At 43.8% G+C, this 21,528-nt stretch overlaps 1 protein-coding gene across 1 annotated transcript in view; it reads left to right on the forward strand.

The window, feature by feature from the left end:
- Positions 1-21,528, forward strand: part of poll (polymerase (DNA directed), lambda) — a 60,558-nt gene that overhangs the window by 16,231 nt on the left and 22,799 nt on the right. The window contains exons 6-8 of the mRNA XM_057330995.1: positions 7,286-7,459; positions 16,033-16,161; positions 16,868-17,036. Coding sequence (XP_057186978.1) covers positions 7,286-7,459; positions 16,033-16,161; positions 16,868-17,036 — 472 coding nt within the window. The remainder of the gene's footprint in view (positions 1-7,285; positions 7,460-16,032; positions 16,162-16,867; positions 17,037-21,528) is intronic.

Raw genomic sequence — 21,528 nt, forward strand, 5'->3', positions numbered from 1 at the left:
CTCAGGGCTCTAGAGTGCGACCGTATTTCTCAATGGTGCGACTAAAAAAAATATGAGGTCGCACCGGTGCGACCAGTCGTTCGAGGGAGAAAAAAAGTCTCTGCGACTCTAAAAGTCTCCCTGTGATTCAACAAGAGACACACATTAGGCCCATATCGTGGTCTAAACCATTCAGAGATAGTGATGGGCGGACCCCCACTCTGATTGGCCGTGGTCCAGATTTTCCTGTACGTGTGTGTACCAGAGGTCGCGTTAACGTCTTGGTTACGGATGTAACCTCGGTTCCCTGATGGAGGGAACGAGACGTTGTGTCGAACCGACAGAATGGGGTTTGTCTTGAGAACCTATCATCTTCTGAGTATTTAGAAAAGGCCAATGAAAATTGGCGAATGAAATTTGCATGCCGGGCTCCTCCTCGGATGTCCGGGTATAAGAGGGAAGCCGGCGTGCTCATTCATTCACCTGTTGGTCTGAGGAGCCTAAAGCATCCTCCCCCGACCGCTGGGGTGGGCGGCCAGTGTTGTGGCATGAGGGACACAACGTCTCGTTCCCTCCATCAGGGAACCGAGGTTACATCCGTAACCAAGACGTTCCCTTTCTGTCGGTCTCTCGATGTTGTGTCGAACCGACAGAATGGGGTTCCTATGGAAAACGCCACAGCACTGAGCCGCGTCACAATCTCTGCGGAGCGACGTTGACTGGCCTGGGTGAGTCAGACGAAGACGCTAACGCGAAATTATGACCCTCCAGTGGAGAGGTAGGGGGACCCAGAGCTTTACACAAAGTTGGGAAGCCCCTATCACCGGCCGTCACGGGCGGAGGCCTAGTTCTCTAAATGGCGAGAAGCCGCCCGGCACCGTACGGGCCACTGGGTAAGCATTATTCCCCCCTGGGGAAAAACACTGCACAGGCCACTACCTACCGTATGGAGGATTTAGTGGAGACACCACATGGACTCACCATCAGGGGAGAACTCATGGGAGGAAAGTGCGGACTGCAGGAGTTAACCGCAAGGTGGAAGTCCACCTGGGGAGGTCATGGGTTGCCAAGGTGGGAACCATTTATGAGGATACATCAGACGGAACAGCCCACGGAGGGGGGGTTACCACATCTGGAGCACTAGGTCCGGTTAGAGCTATGTGGGAGATAACTCAACTGTTCCCCGGCCTAAGGGGGCAGGGCTGCTCTGCCCAGCCTGTCCCCTGGAAGGGTGCTTAGTGATGGATGGAATGCCTGTTCTTTACCCGAGGGGAAAGAAGTGAGGCGGGATCGCCACTGCTCCCCCCGGAGGGGGAAGGGCTTCCGCAGGCGTACGCCCTACCGGCTGCCGGTCCCACACCTTGCCAGGATGCGGGCTGACACCGGTTCCGCACGTAGGTATTAGAACCTCACGGAGTTGTTAGGCATAGCCCAACCCGCAGCTCTGCAGATGTCTGCCAGAGAGGCGCCCTGAGCCAGTGCCCACAAGGGGTGTGCCTCAACCCCAATGGGCAGGGGCGAAATGAGATCGGTATGCCCTAACGAGGGCATCCACGATCCAGTGCGCCAGCCTCTGTTTGGAGACAGCCGTCCTGCTGACCTCCGAAACAGACAAAGAGCTGCTCAGAGCTTCTGGGCTCTGCATGCGGTCCAAGTAGAGGCGCCGTGCGCGTACTGGACACAACACGGATAGGGTTGGGTCTTCCTCCCCGGTGGGGAGCGCCTGCAGGTTCACCACCTGGTCTCTCGGGAGAGTGGTGGGAACCTTGGGCATGTAGCCGGGGCGGGGTCTCAAGATAACGTGAGAATCCCGGCCCCGAGTTCTAGGCAATCTGTGGACACGGAGGGTGCTTGTAGATCCCCTACCCTCTTGGAGGTGAGCGCCATACGGAAAGCCGTCTTTATCAAGACTGAGAAAGAGCAGCAACCCCGAGAGGCTCGAAAGCGGCGGGGCCTCTTGAGGCCCGCCACCTAGGTCGCAAGAGGGTACGGAGCGCGGGTAAGGCTCGCGCCCCTTAGGAACTTAATGACCAGGTCGTGCTGTCCCAGAGGTTACCCAGCACTTGGGTCATGATGAGCGGCCATAGCGGCTGCATACATTCCCAGTGTGGAGGGGGAGAGTTTACTCCCCCGTCTCTCTTGAGGATGGGACAGCTCGTACCCGACCGAGCAACTCCGCGGGTCTTCTCGCTGAGAAGAGCACCAGGACGAGAAGAGGCGCCACCTATGGGCGTATAGCCGCCCAGTGGCCGAAGCCCTAGCCTGAGTGACGTCCCAACCGGACCGGGGTTGGGTCACTCAGGATCTCCTCGTCCCGTCCAGACATGGAGACCAGGTTTTGCCTGGGATGCCGTAAAGTGCCCCTTCCCCTGGGGAAGCCATTCGCCAGGGGGAACGGCCAGGGGGGAGTTGTTGTCAGAGTGTCAGCTCTGAGAACCAAGTCCTGGTTAGGCCAAAGGGGCGTAACTAGTACCACTTGATGCTCCTCTTCCCTGGCCTTGAACAGGACCTGTGCAATGAGGCTCACTGGGGGAAGCGTACTTCCGCTTGTCCCGCGGCCAGCTGTGCGCAAGTGGCATCCGTGCCGAGGGTACCTCGGACAGGGAGTACCAAAGCGGACAATGGGTGGAGTCCGGGGAGGCAACAGGACCACCTGTGCCTGGCCGAACTGCCCCAAATGAGCCGGCTGCACGGGGAGAGAGTCGCCACTCTCCGCGAGGCGTCGACTGACGAGAGAGCGCATCGGCTGTCTGTTCAGGACGCCTGGGATGTGTGTGGCTCGCAGGGAGCTGATCACCTGCTGACTCCAGAGGAGGAGGCGTCGGGCGAGTCATGTTAGCTGCTGTGAGTGAAAGAATACGCCACAGCAGCTGTGCTGTCCGACCGGACCAGCACGTGCTTCCCTGCACGAGAGGTAGTCCTCAATGCAAGTAGCACAACCAACAACTCTAGGCAGTTGAAATGCCAACGCAGGTCGGGGGGCCCATCCACTGCCCCGACACTGCTTGCCCGTTGCACACGGCACCCCAACCTTGCAGGGAGGCATCCCAAAGGGGACCCCTGTCCGCAAGAAGGTCATGGAGACCAGGGGGTTAGGGTGTGTCGGCAGAAAAGCGTGTGACCATACGCCTGCTGCCGGTGTGCCACGCTCTCCAAGGAACTCCAAGGAGCGGTCGTATGTGCATCGACCCGAGGGGGACCACCCCCGCCGAAGATGCCATGTATCCCAGGAGCCTCTTGTTACAGGGGGACCACTGACTGTCTGAGCTTCAGGCAGTTCAACACTGATCGGCCGCGCTAGTCAGTCGCGCTGCCTCTGGGAGGCCGTGAGGGTGCGGGCTTCCTCGTCGCGGGTCTCGCGCCCCCCCCGGGGGGTTAGCGGGGCCGCTAGTGAGCACAGAGTCGAGTTCCATACCGAGAAAGAGGATGCTCTGCACCGGGGAGAGCTTGCTCTTTTCTCAGTTGACCTGTAGCCCCACCGATCTAGGTGCCGGAGCACCAGGTCCCTGTGTGTACACAACAGATCTCGAGAGTGTGCCAAAACTTGAGCCAGTCGTCGAGATAGTTAGTACCCGCACATCTCCTTCCCTACGGGGAAGGAGGGCGGCTTCCACGACCTTCGTAAAGACTCGTGGAGACAGGACAGACCGAAGGGGAGGACCCTGTACTGATATGCCCGTCCCTCGAACGCCGGAACGGCCGATGTCGAGGGAGGATCGAGACATGAAGTACGTGTCCTTCAGGTCGACTGCCATGAACCGGTCCTGACACCTGACGGATGTCAGGATGCGCTTCTGCGTGATCAATCTGAAAGGCAGCTATAGTGTAGGTGCCTGTTCAGAACACACAGACCCAAGATAGGGCGCAACCCCCCGCCTTTCTTGGGGACAATGAAGTACAGGCTGTAAAACCCGTTGAACATCTCGGCTGGTGAGACGGGCTCGATCACTCCCTTCACTAGAAGGGTGGCGACCTCGGCCCGAAGTACGGTAACATCCTAGCCTCTGACTGAGGTATATCGGATGCTGAACTTGGCGGGCGTGAGGCGACTGGATCGCCCAGAGCTGGAGGGCGTCGAAGAGGACCAGGGCTGCTGGGAAGCAGACAGTCCACGGGACTCGACGGCCGAGGCGGCCGAGTTGCGGCACAGAGGACTGCTTCTTACTGTCCAGAACCCTCCGGGGGAGGCCGCGTGTGGGTCTCGCGCCCCCCCGACGGGCGGGGGGTGAGCGGGGCCACTGCGGCTCGACAGTAACACCAACCAGCCCCCCCTTGCGAGACGGGTGCGTCGAGAAAGCGGACCTTCTCAGCATTACTCATCTGAGCAAGGATTGGCCAGAGGAGTTTCTCATGGACCACAAGTGTGGACATCGTCCGACCCAGGGCCCGCGTGGTCACCTTAGTCGCCCGTAGAGCGAGGTCGGTGGCGGCGCGGAGTTCCTGCATAAGCGCTGGGTCGGTCTTACCCTCGTGGAGCTCTCTCAACGCCCTGGCCTGGCAGGAGCCATAGCGTGGAGAGAGGAGGCAGCTTGGTCCGCCGCAAGTAAGCTCTCGACACCAGAGATGCCGAGACACCACATGCTTTGGACGGGAGTCTAGGTCGAGCTCCCCCCCTACGGGCACGAGTGCAATGCGGCGGCATACTCCACCTGGGGGACACCGACGTATCCTCCAGCTGTCTCAACCTCGAGGGAAGAGAGGGTGACAGAACTTTGTTTGACGTGAAACGTGCCGGGAAGGGGCGTTCCAGGTCTTACAAAGTTCCTCATGCACTTCCGGTAAACACGGCACTGGGGGCGGGCGCTGCTTGGAGCCGCGCTCAAACCCGATGCGCCATGTAGCCAGCCGCGAGCGCCGGGAGAGGCAGTGCGGGCACTCACGGCGGCCCGGGAAAGCATGGCCGACATCTCGACGTCAGCTTTTTCCTGGGCTCGACCCCCCGAGGGAGGGAGCCCGAGGAATCGTCGGAGTCGGATGGCAGTACGTCACCCCCCGATGCTGCAAGAGACATCTCATCATCACGCATCGTGTCTGAATACGTGATTGAGGAATAAGACGGCGGACCGTCTCCTGGGGAATGGTCAGACGAGCAACGAGGTGTGAACGGTCCGTGAGCCTGTGGCTGATGGATTATCGCTCACAGTTATCCTCATATCACCCTCGCTGCTTGCCGTAGTCCTGCCGCCACGGAACGGGGAGCAAACGAGGTGGTGGCTGAGTTCCGTGGGAACACAGCCACCTGTGACGCAACGTCTGAATCGTCACCGCCCGCAGTGTGGGCAGGACGTATCCACAACGTCTGCCCCAGCGTACTGGAAGCAGGCATTGTGTCCGTCCCCATCCTCGATGAGTGTGTTGCACCCATGAGAACAGCGGGACAAGCCACGCTGGAGAAATTTGCTCTTTTAGAAAAGGAAATTTGCTCGAACACCTCCGGAACTGCCGAGACGCCCAGGGGAGAGTCACTGCAGGAAGGGACCGTCCGCTGTCCACGTCGTAGATTCTAGCAGAAAGAATGATCACCAAGATCGTAGAGAAGCTCATCAGATGCGTAGGCTCTGAAGAACAAAAGGTGAATGAATGAGCACGCCGGCTTCCCTCTTATACCCGGACATCCGAGGAGGAGCCCGGCATGCAAATTTAATTCGCCAATTTTCATTGGCGTTTTCTAAATACTCAGAAGATGATAGGTTCTCAAGACAAACCCCATTCTGTCAGTTCGACACAACGCCGAGAGACCGACAGAAAGGGAACCGAAAATTCTCTGTCATTGACAGATTTTTTTTACCAGTGACGGAAAAATCCGAAGGCCGTTCGTCCGTCATTTTGACGGATTACAATGAGGGCAATTTGTAACTCCCCGTTTCCCTTCATTAGAGCGTGATATGCTCGCGAAGGGACGTGCGTGTTTTCACCTGTCATTGTTACTGACTAGACATATGTAATGCGATCTGCGAAAACCCATCGGATGTCGCGCTGTGGGACACTTGTCAAAGTAAACCACATAACATGAAGAATGAAGGAGTATCAATGCACATTTCCCGCCAGTCCTGTGTAAACTACGGCATGCAAAGTTTTTTTATACAATGTTTTCGTGAGATGACAGAGCTCCCCGTCTGCAGCACCGGGAGTTATCCGATCGCAAAACATACAAGGGTTGATCAAAAGTCCAAACACTATGCACATGATAAACAACGTAAAACTTGTTTCACTGCTTATTAGTTGTTGTCCGTAATGTTTGCTCCTTGTGTAGTGATAATGGCAGAGCTCCCGTTCTTTAAGTGTGCCCTGCACCATTTTCCTTACTTTCGTTTTATTCAAACGGTTTTGTACAGTATTTTTATAGACTCAAGCACAGCAAGTACAGCGTGATGACGTCACGAACATACTAATTACCACGTAAAGCCACCTTGCACCATAGTGACGGGTAATAATAGATTATGACGGATTTTTTACTAGCCTGTCAGTCAAAATGACGGACAACAAAAAAGTCTAGCGCTACCTCTGGTGTGTACATGTGAAAATGCGTGTGCTGCAGTCAGACAGAGAGGTGAGGAGCCTATAGGCCCGTCAGTTAAACAGAGTGGATGTAGCGCAGATGATGAGAGAAGATGAAAAGAACGATTGACAACTTTTTTGTGAATAATGTTAAGTTAAGGCCTGATCGGTCCAAAAATCATAAGCAATGCTCTGTCAATTTTGCCTATATGGACAGCGATTTAAAAAAAAGTGAACTGGTAAAACTGCGTGTTAAATGTGATGCGGTCAAAAATTTGGGTGCACTTAACTTTTGTGCTGGTGCACCTAAGAAAAAGGTTTTTTTCTTAGGCGCACCAGTGCAACCAGTGCAAAAGGTTAGTCTAGAGCCCTGGACCCTGTAGTACTTTGATATCTGATGCTCATGTAAAGTGCTATTTATATGGGCTATTTGGGTAAACAATAATACAGTTGATTGCATTAGAATCACACTCATAATGTACTAAGTAAATTCAAAATACACAATCCTTCATCACTTTTATTTTGTTCCAAACCTGTATGGTGTTGTTTTCACATGAAGTATCGGGAGAAAATTGGTGACTAATTGTCTTTGCCACCATTCATTTTCATTTACTGTATTTCATTTTAAGACACAATGTTTTGTGTGATAAAAACATTGTTGCTGTTGCACAGTAGTTTGAATATCAAGATTCACGTAATTTATATTAATTTAATTATAACGTAATAGCAGTTTAATCATCAAAATTACCATTACCATCTGTTTTAATTCACATAAACCTTCGACTCAGTGTTTTCAGTCTGTTCACAGGAGGCATGTAAGATTCCAGGCATTGGTAAACGCATGGCAGAGAAGATTTTGGAAATCATGGAAAGTGGGCACTTGCGTAAACTGGACTATTTAGGGGAGGAAGTACCTGTTCTTGAATTGTTCACTAATATCTGGGGTGCAGGAGCAAAGACTTCTCAGATGTGGTATCAGCAGGTAAGATTGTTCATTTTCACATGGTGCATTTGCAGTTGCATTTTTATTTTGGTTACACATTCCTTATAAATCTTCCTTTTAGAACTTTGCATTGTTGCAAAGCGGCTGTACAGAAAATATTTTGTAAAACAAAGTGACAATAAATACAGATATTGTAAGAAGAATAGTTAATATAGAAATAGGGAAAGAAAAGGAAAGCAGGAAAAATATTAAGATATGTATAATTATACAACAGTTCTTTTTGGTTCTCGAATCTGATTGGCTGAGAGCGATGCAATATTCCACCAGGATTACCATGTCAACTGACTGTTTGTATCACTCTGCCACTAAACTAACTCGGACTATGGTGTCCTCGCAACTCTGTCACTCTGAAGAAGTTAGACAGCTAGATAACAAGCAAACAAACACACGAAGCAGCTAATCATTTCCAGAATGTTTACTTCTGTGATGCTTTCTCATTTTTTGTAAAACTGACAAATAATAAACAAGATTAATTCCTTTGGTATAAAGTTACATATAAATGCGTGCACTGCAATCTTCAAATGGCTGTACATGTGATGCGATAGTACTTTCTTTCATTATCATATTATATCGATCACAGTTTAACTTCCTAGAATAAATATTATGTCAACACATAATAGGAATGCTTACAGATAGTAAATAAACTTACAGACATATCTTTCTCCAGGGCAAAGATTGTTTGTGTGGTGAACCGAAACTAATGCTGTACGATGACTGAGATCTAAATCTCAACACTGCGCATGTATGGAATAACAGGTTTAAATGCATCCAAGGTCAAAAAACGCTTTCATTTTCTTCAAATATGCATTTGTTGTATTGTAGAAAATAGAATACATAAATTGTGTCTCAATCAGTTTCCTTGTTAAGTAGTCAGGGCACTGATCAGGGATTCTGCCATTTTAAGGGTCTCATTTAAAGTGCACGTTATGTTATATTTTTAAGTGTCCTAATATTGTATTTGAGTCCACAACAACAGGTTTAAATGCATCCAAGTTCAAGAAACGCTGTCATTTTCTTAAAATATATGCATTTATTATCACATCAATTCTCAAAGATCTCTAAACGGCTCCTTCCAAGCAGTTCAGATTCAGTTTCTCTAAACCCCTCCCTTCCATGAGCCCGCTGTGCTCAGATTGGTCGGCCAGCCTAGTCTGTTGTGATTGGTCTTTCTGCATAGACCCACATCTACATTTCTGCTTTTTACATTGTAAGGCCGTGTTCACATTTGACTTCTTTTTTGACAAGAAAAAGTTGACAATGGCACTTTTTTTGTAAAAAAAAAAATGCTTGCAGCGTTGTGGTTACAAATACCAGCCGGCAATGTTCAAAGATAGCATTTGTGCACGAAGGCAGCTTAGAGAGACAGGCTTCATAGACAGCGTAACGGAATTCTATTTGAATTATAAACAGAGAGCGTCTTTGCAGTAACCACAATCACATCACATATTTAAAAACTAAAAGACACTGGCGTTTAAAAAAACACTTTTATAATGTAAAACAGATGCTAGCAGCTTCAAAAAAGAAGTCAAGTGTGAACATGGCCTAAGGTTACAAAAATGGCATTGATTTGTGTTATAAAGATAATTACACATATGTAAGCAAACGGACCCACAGCTAAACAGTAAACACAGCACAGTAAGGCATGTTAATGCGTTAACCAAGAGTGCTAATGTAACTGCATGACTGATGAAACAATACAGTTTGTCAATACAAATCTGTTCACATCCCTTATTAGCCTATTCATTAGCCAAGAAACAACGACAGAAACTCTACATTAAACAACACGTTTTTACACTTATGTAAGTGGACACAGAACAATATGGTAACCTATGTATGCTAGTCTCAATGCTAACATAACTAAATAATGGAACATTACAGCTTATTAACAAAATGTATCCTCATCCTTTATTATGAATCCAAGTAATGAAAACAACAGACACTCTACGTTAATTGACACATTGTTAGACAATAGTGGGCTCTCATCGGATTATCAGAACTAACGTTATTTCAGTAGGACAGTAATAACTGCACTAAATGTAAACCATAACACAAAATGAGTGATTTTCAACATTCAATAGAACATATACACGTCTTATTAATCACACTTACAAGTTGTGATTCAGAGATGTTTATGTTGAAATAAAGTCATGCTGACCCAACTTTCCTGGACAAGCGTTTAGCAAATCCAACAGTCAGTAAAATAACGGTTAAAAAAAAGGGTTTATTATACTGGTGTGCAATCATGGGGAAAATATTTTTATCCTCTGGCTCTTTACATCATAATCCTTCATATTTGGAAATAAAAACAACTAAATGCTTGATTTTGCAGCACAAAACACAGCATCTCCTCTACAGGATATTAACACACAGTGTTTGTGGGCAGGTCCGAGTGTTCGTGTTTGGCAGGGATTATGCAAATGTGTAATAAAATTAAATTACAGGCCTGAGCTTTGAAAAAATAACGCCTTGTTATGGCGATTCAGAGTAGTCTCTTTATTTTGAGATGCAATATATTTGTTCATCATGGACTCATCATGGACAACGCTGCATATCGTTAACATTAAAGGAAAGCTATGTTATACACTGCAGTAAAGATAATTCTAGGAAATCCAAGTAACTGTCTCTTTAAAGACTCGTTTGCAAAATCCTCCAAGTGCACTGAAACGTTAGTTCCCTAAAAATTTCCACACTGCAACACAAACAGTGTTGGGTAAATTACTCTGAAAAAGTAATTAATTACTAGTTACTAATTACATATTCAATAGTGCAATTAGATTACTGTACAAATTACTCTCTCCAAAAAGTATTTAGTTACTTATTACTAATTACTTTCTATATCCTACATCAACCTTGATTAGTTAAGTGATTTAAGGATAGACATGAAAGGGCTTATTTAATTAATTCAATCAAATAATATTAAACTACATAAAGTACTCTTATTAACTGACCAAAGTATTACAAATGTGAGAATTATACATTAAAGCAAGGATTTTAAAGTTAGACTTTGAATTTTGATGTCAATTCCACTATTGCACAGACATATTACACAAAGTATTTAGTTTAATTACATCAGAAGTAACTGTAATTAAATTACAGAAAAAAATAAGAGTAATCCCTTACTTTTCAAGGGGAAAGTAATTAAATTACAGTAACTAATTACTTAGTAACTAGTTACACCACTGAACACAAATATCATGGAGTTCCCTTAAGCCTGGCTCAGACTGCAGGATACTCGGCCAGATTTTCCCCCGATTTCCCCATCCCGAGAATCATTGAAAAGATCATATCCAGTTGAAATGTGGAAACATAACGAATACCTTTATAATGCGTCCTTAAAGTTGTTGCTTTGCATTGTCCATTGTGTTCTGTATTTTATATTGTGAACACAAACTGATGCTTCCTCACACAACTTTATTTAACTGCTACCAGAAACAAAACATCCCCGCATGACCACCAGTTGACATAACGCCATACTTAGGGTTGGGAATCAAAATTCGATTCCAATTCTGGAATCGGATCCATAAGAAAGGAATTGGATCCTTTAAAAACAAAAAAATCAATTCCAGGGTAGGACAATTCGACAGAACATCTGCACATGATGTTACACGTGAGACCCCCTTCTCCCTCGCTTCGAAAGAAATCTCACACAGGACACTTTTTTGTGTGTTCAGCTGTAACTAATGGCACAAAATAAATATTTTTGATCTTGCTTGACTTTTATTGCTTTTTCACCGCTTTGGAATCGAAACTAGGAATCTGAATCGATAAGCAGAATCGAATTTGGAATCGGAATCGATAAATTTGAAACAATGCCCAACCCTAGCCATACTACCACTAGATGTCCCCATTTCATCACATTATTTACATTCGCTTTCTTGTGAAAATGATCTTAAAATGATCTTGTAATGTGTGATGTGACAACCATGCTCAAACAAAGATATCTGACATTTCTAAGACTGTAAATAAGATAATCTATTAAGATTCTCCTTATGTGTGTGCTGCAACCAGATTTTATAATCGGTCAGGGTATTAATAATCGACCAAAAGGATGATGCATAAGGCACACTTTTCTGGAAACACTTCAGCATGTTCGAAGTCGTCATCTGATTGGTTGAATTTTACATGATTTCCGGAAGACGTGCATGTCGCGTTCTTTAATGGTCCGCCTGGAAGCAGCACGAAGCCACGTGGAAATCACGTGGAAGCCGTTTAACCAAAATCGCACAAGCCAACTCATTAAACTTAATGAAACGTGACAGAACTTATGAAAAGACAAACATTTATTTTATTTTAGGTATAAACACACATTTGCTAGACAGGCACGGAACACAATCTATTTAACTATTACATTTAATAATCGACCAAAAGGATGATGCATAAGGCACACTTTTCTGGAAACACTTCAGCATGTTTGAAGTCGTCATCGGATTGGTTGAATTTTACATGATTTCTGGAAGACATTTTCTTTAACCTGGAAGCAGCACGAAGCCATCAAAATGAATAGTGATTGGTTGCATTACTTGTCAGTCATATGGTCTCTTGGGCGGGCCTTGTTCCCAGACCTTCAGATCTGGCTACGCGAGACTAAGTATAGGTACGTTCATACAGTCACTTTTTAGGATTGACAACCATATTTACTTACAGGCGTGAGTCTCGAAATGTCCTGTTAACACACCGGTTTAAAGTTGCAGCTTGTATACTGTCTGTTTGAACGAGAAACCGAACTCAAGCCTGTATGGTATTCGCACGCGACGCTTGTAACCATAGTGACGGACGTACACATGAAAGATGGTGCATACTACAGACATTATCGCAATGGATTTAGTGCTGTATAGCAAAACTAGGCACGATTTTATTTGCAAAGAGGTAATAAACAGACACGGACGGCGGCTGAGACTATTTTTAATAGTCTACTAATAGACTACTTTAAACCCTTTTGTTTTTAAACACAGCACTAACGGCTGAGCGCACAATGTGGGTTGCTCACAGACCGCAGAACTGGTGGGAGCAACTCCGGTGGAGGAGAGTGACTGGATTGAAAATGTATGCATGACGCACAATTCCTATCGTCTCTGTGAATTGCTAGAGCTCACATTTCGAAATGCAGCAACACCCAGATGCGACGAGCAATATGTGTGCAGAAAATAGTCGCAATCCCCCTTTGGCGTCTAGGGACGCGCACCTGTTCGGCGTTAGAAGATCAACAGTCCACAACATTGAGTTCTGCACTGACTCCCTCACTACAACCAGTCATTAACGGCGTGAAACTTCTGCACGCAAATACGTCACATGACGTGACAGACAAGTGGTGCGTTCCAAATGGGATATATCGCCCTCCGAAGGGCCCTTCCGAAAAGGGGACACCATACAAAACGTCACTCCAAATAAATAGAAAATGTTGTTTTTATCGCTCCTTTTGCCAAGTGAAATTTAAACGGACAAAATAGGAGATACAATTGCGTTTTTCTCTCTAGAGTTTACACATAAAGAGATTTACTCTTCGAAGGGAGTAGGGCATAGGGATGATCACTTCGGAATGGAACGCTGGGCTAATTGTCCAGTACGATTCCGTTCACACAGCAGGGCTTCTCCGCAAATGCGGTTGTGAGTCCCGAAAATTTAAAGGTGTGAGTTTGGTTATAGAATACGGTTGTCAGACTCGTAAATAACAGAACTGCGTGTGAACACAACCGTATTAAGAACTCAAATACAGGACTGACAACCGAATTCTGGTGCTGTATGAACGTAGCCTTAGTGTGTCAATTTATATCTAAGATGTACATTAGCAATAGTATAAATAGTTCTCTGTGGGTTTTTAACATTGTTATATTCATAAAACCTAGTTCACCACAAAATATTTAAATTCCGTCATGAATTACTCGCCATTATATTGTTCCAAACCAGTTTAAATTTATTTGTTTGGTTGAACACAAAGATAGATATTTGGAAGAATGTTAGCAAATAAGATTTCTGGGGCACTGTTGACCTCCATAGTAGAAGGAATTATTGTGTGTGTGTGTATTTGTTCTGTTTAACTGTTTAAAAGAAAATATTTTGAAGAATTTAGGACAACAAACAGTTCTGGGGCACCTTTGTTTCACGATCCTGTCTCTTTCAGTCATCTTGTTGGTTGTGATGTGCCATGTGCTCTCTTGTCACGTCTTGACTCCGCCTCCCTCGCTTCCTTGTCTAGCTTCCCACCAGTGTTTCATTCCCCACACCTCCCTATTGTCATTATCCCTTGTTTGTTCTCCTATTTAATTTAAGTGTGCTGTCCTGTGCTGGTTCATTCTTGTATCAAGATGGGGCAAAACATACTGTTTGTTACCCCGTGTCTTTGTTCCTGTTTTGCCAAATTCCTGAAGGGATTTATTGTTCAAGTTTTTTGGTCTTTCATGTTTTGCCCACTCGTGGAAGGTTTTTTGTGTGAAGTTTGGAATATTTTCTGTTTTCATGTTTGCCCCATCGTGGGTTTTTTTGGACTTTGAGTCCTGTTATCTGCTGTCTGCACCTGGGTTCTGCCTTCTCCTACCCTGACACATTTGACAACCATTTTAATTGTAGTCAATGGTGCCCCAGAAATATCAGTTGCTAAAGCCCAATTCTATTCAATACCTCTTCGTCTACCCCTCGCCTCTTCCCCTTGCTGCTTGAAACAGAGTGGTAAGGGCTAAAAACATTTCCCTGAGAAATGAGACACCACTACAGACCCACGAAATGCGTTCACAAACAGACTAAACAACAGTCTGTTCACGATTGCATTCCAGAGACGGCCCTGCAACAATTACTTTTTGCAGTTGTATGTTGCATATGCATATAAACATTTCAAGTATTCAAGACAAGAAACTGAACACAATGTTAAATTTAACACAAACAAAATGAGTATTTGTTGTTTAATCCCTTATTAATGCCAAAATAAAGACTTGCATTATACTCGTGTGAGCAGCCATGTTGGAAAATTTCATACCCCTTTGTTTGAAGTGAGGTCACGAAAAATCTTTGTTTGAATGGTTATAAGGTCCTTACCTCTACCCCTCCAACTAATGGCAAGCTCAAACTACGTGATTGTAGGCTGGATTTTGCTATCTCGGACAAATTTCCAAGCAGGTCAGCAACATGACTCGAGCTATCCCGTATGCTACGATATATTCAAACCTGCTTGATATTATCGCCAAGTGATCTCGTTGTGTGTGACACTGTGGCACTAATCCAGCCAATCACAGCGCAGAAGTTTTACGTCAAATTTTTACGTCAAAACTGCTGGCATGTATTCATTAAAGGAGTCATATGGCACAGCTAAAACAAATATTATCATTTGTTTTAGATGTAATGCAATGTGTAAACACGATTTAAGGTTAAAAAACGCTGTATTTTCCACATACAGTGCATGTTTGTATCTCCTCTTTGCCCCGCTTCTCTGAAACGTGCAGATTTTTAATAAAGCTCATCGCTCTGAAAAGCGAAGTGTGCTATTATTGGCCAGTTAACCAGTGTGTAGTGATTGGTCGAATACTGCAAGCGTGTGACGGAAATGTAACGCCTCTTTCCGTATTTGGAACATCAGGTTCAAAAGCGATTGTACTGACAGTACGACTTTTACATTTGGGCGGTCTTAGTCAACTCATACCAAGAACTGACGTGGATTTGTGGGGGTGTGGTTACACGAGGCGTTTCAGGCAGGTCTGGGTGAGCATTCGCTTTTAGATAGAATGCATCTTTTGTTCAGACACTTTAATTTTTGCAATTTTACGCGTCTAATACATGCATGGGCATCTTATAACACACCAAAGACACAGAAAAACACGTGTTCGCGCCATAGGACCCCTTTAACATTACAGAGCGTTTTAAATGGCAGGTATAACAGACATAAAGCTATTTTAAACTATCCTAAAGCAACAAGTCTGTGTAATAGAATATGGAAAACCCTTTAATAACACTTCAATGTTTCACGCTCCATTCCAGTGGATGGCGTAAACGCACTAACAATTTGTTTGCCATCCACCATCAAACTAGAATGGTGCAATGTGGGAAGTGTTTTCGCTGCTCCTCGACCAAGGTCTTGTTGTTAGTGCACTTTGTCTGCGTTTTGTTTTGTAGTGTGAGTGCTGCTACAACAAGAAGATGAAGGATGACGAGAAACCTTGTTGTGTAAGCGCCTTAGCAATTCAAGTAGTCTCACAGTCCCGTAGTGTCAGCTCGGCTTAAAAGAGAATCGAGACAAGGTGAGGGGTAGAAATGGGATTGGACCTAACATTCTTCCAAATATCTTTTTTGTGTTCAACAGAACAAAGAAATGTATACAGGTTTGGAACAACTTGAGATTGAGTAATTTATGACATACTTTTCATTTTTGGGTGAATTAATTGTCAGTGGGATTGTCATTGAAACATATCTATCTTAACCCCCTGAGAGGGGTTAGGACTGTCAGTTTTCCCAACAATGAAAGGTGAAGTGTTTTGGAAACCTGTGTGCAGCAAACTATCATTATTTTTCTAGTTTAGTTTTTTCCAGCAATTGCTTCATCAATAATACTATTTTTGTAACTATTTAAGGGATTTCGCACATTGGAGGACATTAGTACCAAAGCAGTTTTGAATAACACTCTAAGGATTGGACTAAAACACTATGATGATCTCCTTGAACGCATGCCGAGAAGTGAAGCAGCTGCCATTGAAAGAAAGGTTTGTAGAGGCTATATTTTTAATAACTTGGTAACAAAGCCATAACCAACACTATACTTATAACTTTTTTGTACATCAAAATATACATAAAATGTGTATATATAATATTTACCAAAATACCAATATACATAGTGTTGAAATTTATATTTTTACTGTGGTAAATAGAAAGCAGTAAAAAATAACCTTCTACAACACTAGTTATGAAAAACTAAATGAAAAAAAGTTTGTGTTGACAGTCTATTTCAGTTACCTTATGGACAAAACAGAGATTGTTTGTTAGTTTGTCCTTCCCTAGGAGAGTGGGAACTTTTGAAAACATGCTTCCTTATGGAGTCTTGGGCCCAAGCCAGTTGTTTGCGTGCTACACTTGGATCCCACTGTTTTTCTCTTAAGATCTAATTTATAAAAAAGGAATAAGATGAGTCCAGCATGTGCTTTCTTCACTTGACACAGAATGATATGTAGAGCATATGTAGGTAACTTATTTTGCCTTGAGCAGTTCAGTTCCAAACTGCTGGCAAAAATAAGGCATGGACCACTGAGCACTTTTTTGTCAGGTCCTCATAGTACGACTTTCAGTCTTTCCAAATGTGATTTTGATTTATCTTCTATAGTCTCTTTGGTTTTCTTTCCAAATCAAAATAAGGGCATATTACTCCTGGGAATTTCCTTATGTCAAGTTATGAATGTTTCGTGTTCTTTAAAGGTGAAGGAGGCAGCCCACAATGTGGACACACAGCTGGTGGTTGTTACTTGTGGTTCTTATCGCAGAGGGAAAAGCACATGTGGAGATGTGGATGTTCTCATTACTCATCCTGATGGAGAATCACACAAGGGAGTTTTCAGCAAGGTGTTGCACCTCCTCCACCAAAGTGGTATGTTGTTGTTCTAAATAAAGTGTGACCTTGGCATTGCTAGCACTATACTCTATAACAGTTGAGCTACAAGAAAGTATTATCAAATAATACAGCATTTAAAGGTCTCATGAACTGGCTTTGTTTATTGTTTTATACTGTTGTATGAGGTCTACTTATGACGTTTGCGTGGTTTTTACGTTCAAAAACATCAAAATCAATATGTAATAGGCTATTTTCTACCCGGGTTTTGAAACGCTCGGTTTTAATGGGTGTGCCGCATTGAGGACTTGAAGTAAATTCCCACTGCTTTGATTGAATAGCAGTTTACATGGTAAACTTTGTTGGAGCCCTCTATGAATTTGGTTAAAAACATAACGTTAGGTTACACATTAGCACCATTCGCAGTTTTCGCACGGTATTAGTATTATCTCGAGTTCTCGTGTGATATAAATTACCTCCCCACATCTGTATTTCATGTGACACATTCGCACGGGAAGCCTCTGATTTACTAAAATTCACTGACTTATTTCCTGGATGTGATGGCAAGGCTTTGCGTATAGTTTGTATAGCCTATAGTTGTATGGTGTTTAATGATATCCGTACCTGTCAGCATTTGAGAACCAGAAACAACAAGTTACATGTGCTGCCAGATATTACTGTTCTCAGCGGGCCGTGACTCGTGGCCACTGACGAACCTTGCACCTCTGAAAACGACAGAGCACATTTTTAAACAGTTGCACCTTTATAATTCGACCTCAGATTGTACGTTTAAACAACCATATTGTGCTCTAACGAACTCTTAAAACTACATTTTGCGACACAATAACAGATGTTTTACAAAGGTTTGCCTGGGCTCAAATCAAACTAAACGGAAGTGCGGGTGCAGCTTCCTGCTCAAGTGAAATAAGATCTCATCAACTACACTGAAATCTTTCATCAACTATACCTGAAGTATGTTGCCTCAGTAGTGCACTAGTGTTTGTAAAAGGCTATTTAATAACACATGAATGGTTTTCACTGGTGTTTGTAAAATACTTTTCAAGTAATACATGTGAATGATTTTTGCTAGTGTTTGTAAGATGTATTTCATTAATACATATGAATAAATTTCACTAAGGTAGGTCAATGTTTTTATTTCACTAGTGTTTGTAAGAGGTATTTAGCTAATATGTATGAATGAATTTCACTAAGCTCGAGATATATTTTTATTTCACTAGTGTTTGTAAGAGTCATTTCAATAATTAATTTAAGGCCTAAATGGCTCCTCATAGAAATCCCCTTTTGCATCATGTGATGATGAATGCACAGTTTACATTAACATTTTACATTTAGTCATTTAGCAAACGCCTTTATCCAAAGCGACTTACAGAGAGTGCAGGGAGCAATAAAGCGATATTTCATACAGGAGCAACAATACAATAGGTGCTACTACAAAGTTACTAGTTTCTACACAAGCCAGAACAATTCCTGTTGAGAGAAAGAGAGAGAGAGTTGTTGTTTACTGATGTCCTATTCTGTTGTCTACATGCTGCAAAACGAGGCAAGCCACTTGACCTGTTTGTTGATTAAGGCAAAAAGGCTTAAAGAGTAAGTAGCATATGATTCTGAAGGTCCTACTTTGGTTTATGGAGTGTCCAACAACAAGTTTATGTACATACAAGGTGTAAAACACTATTATGTCGTAATAATAGGCAGTTATTCTTACCATACTTCTTGTCTGACTCTCAAATGCTTCCTTCCGCGATTCATCCGTCTAGTCCCCTCCTATCCGCTAGCCTAGTGTCATGTGATTGGTCAGATGGTGTAGGCTGTTGTGATTGGTCAAACGCGTTCATCGTGTGTCTTGGACTAGTTGACACGGCATACAGTGTACGGTGTTCGTATCTTCAGATGTTATTACAATACAGATAGTACTCGACTCAGTTTTTGAAATAAATACTTTGAGAGTTAATAGATTGAACAATTAAATTAGCCGAGTTAATAGCAAGATAAACAAACTGTAATACCCCAGAAATAACGGTATGTGCTAATGATAGCGTTATATGCATTAGCTAAACAGACATATGGTACACAAATATTTCTTGAAGTTAGGACAAAAATAAATAGTCACACTTACAGGTTGTGATTCGGTGGAGCTAACAGGTCCAAATAAGTTTGGTATTGCCCCCTCTTTCAAGGATAGTCGTTTCACATATCCTGCAGTGAACGCGCCAAGATTATTGAAGCAATCTTCGGTAAAATGACGCGCGCACAGTAAAACCCTGGGGTTATACTCCTTTGGTATCGTTTGAAAAATGAATTGTAACCATTGTAGGGCTGCAACTAACGATTATTTTGATAATCGATTAGTTGAACGGTTATTTTTTCGATTAATCGGATAAAATGTAATTACATCTTTTGCTTATAATAAGTAAATCAGATATGGGAAAAGTATACACAACTGAACTCATTAGCCTTCTCCCAAAATGTTGTGAATGTCTCCATAATTAACACGCCTGGTGAGTTGATTCATGTGTGTCATATTAGAAGCAACTGACAATAGTCTCTCCCAAACGTGGGAGCGAGGGGAGGGTCGGCCAAGGAAACATTTTTTTTTGTGCCATGAAAAGTGAGATATTTGTCATTCAAATGTAGTTAAGTACAGTAAAAAGTAAACAGAAAAAGTAATACTTAAGTACAAATACTCAAAAAGTCTACTTAGGTACAGTACTCAAGTAAATGTAATTCGTTACCCACCTCTGAACTAAATAAACCACCAAATCAGGGTATTTAGCCTAATATGTACTTTGCAAAGTGCAAACGCCACAAATTGGGTTTTACTAATATAATCTTTAATTTTGTCATTTAAAACACCTGTCCCCTTTAAACTTTAAAACTGCGCAGCTTGAAGAGATGCATGCAGAACACGTCGGACTTTAAAACCGCGCACCTCGCGCTGCACGGAGAGACGCATGCACCGAGAGACACGTCTGACTTTAAAACTGCGCAACTTGTGCTGCACGGAGACGCATCCACGGAGAGACACGTCTGACTTTAAAACTGCGTACCTCGCGCTGCACGGAGAGACACGTGTGACTTTCAAACTGTGAACCTCGTGCAGCACGGAGACACGTGTGACTTTAAAACTGCGCAGTTTTCGTGGCAGTCCCAGCAAAACGTAGCAAGGGGACTAGCTCATGTCTTGTTTGCATGATTCAAAGTCGACTCCCATTTTTACAAGCCAATAACTTTGTTATTTATTCACCTTCGGACTTACAACTTGGAAGACAGCTTACTTTCAAACACGACAACATAACACACTGCATGAAATGTAATTTTCATTATCTCATGCTACTTACTCTTTAACCTTTTGCTGTGGATGATGTCAGCAAGCTTACTAACTATGCCCACAGTGATTCGCTGAGAGGCGATGTGTCTTTTTCAGTGATTTAATCGTAAGTATTAGGGCTGGGCGGAATGATGGAATATGCCGTTACCTTGGAATAAAATGTCAACTGTAAGAGATTTTTCTATTCTGCAGAATGTAAATAAGGCGTGGTTAACTCGGCGCTCTGTAAGTTGGGAGTTATGATGAAAAAACATGTGAATTAATGCACCCATAACAAAGTAACAAATCAAATACTCTTTTGACCTTTTTTCAGTCTGAAGTTTCGTGATTCGCTCTAGTCTGGCGCTTTCTCTCTAACCTGCAGTGCTCATGCAGGTAAATAAGGTTTTCCATTCCATGGCACATTTAATTAAATCATTTAAAATAATAATTTTGCCATACTTAAATACTGTAAAATTGTGTTTGCCTTATTCAAATAAAGATACAAATGTACAGCTGATGTTACATCTGGTTTTTCACTAGGCGTCAGTGTCCACGCGCGTGTTACTTGTGTAACCAAGACAAGAGCGAAGAAAAATGAGCTCGTTTGAGAAGCATTAGCAGTGGTAGTGGCAAGTAAACGGTCACTTTTGTTGCAGCTTGAGATGTTAAATACAGAAGCACAAATAATTTACTTAGATAATTCATTCGGAAATGCGTTTGAGTAAACATGATGCTGTCGCTGAGTTTTTTTTACCTGAGGGAGGGGTTCAAACAGACCAATCACAGCGCTTGCGGTCCGCGTTGAGTTGACGCATTGTTACATTTTTGGAGAGGTGCGCGTCAGGCTATGGCGTAGGGTACGCGGCTCTGCAGAACCATAAATTGGGCTTTAGTGTCCCCCCAAAGTAACCAACCCCCCCCACTTTTTTAAGGAACTTTTTAACGTGTGTGTGTGTGTGTGTGTGTGCGCAAGTCGGTGGGTGTGCTGTGCGTTGGGTGTGTGTGTGTGTGTGTGTGTGTGTGCTGTGTGTGTGTGTGTGTGCGTCTGCCCGTGCGTGTTCGATAGAGGAGCTGCCAGAAAGAGCGAGCCCACGCTCATTTAAAAGCACGTTTCGGTGCCCATACTTAAATAACAGTTCATATACCAATGACAATAAAAATACGATCAATCTTATCTTTAAGCCCTACTTTCTAAACTCC

Source organism: Triplophysa rosa, linkage group LG4 (genome assembly GCF_024868665.1).
Source record: "Triplophysa rosa linkage group LG4, Trosa_1v2, whole genome shotgun sequence".
In the NCBI taxonomy this organism is placed as follows: Eukaryota; Metazoa; Chordata; class Actinopteri; order Cypriniformes; family Nemacheilidae; genus Triplophysa; species Triplophysa rosa.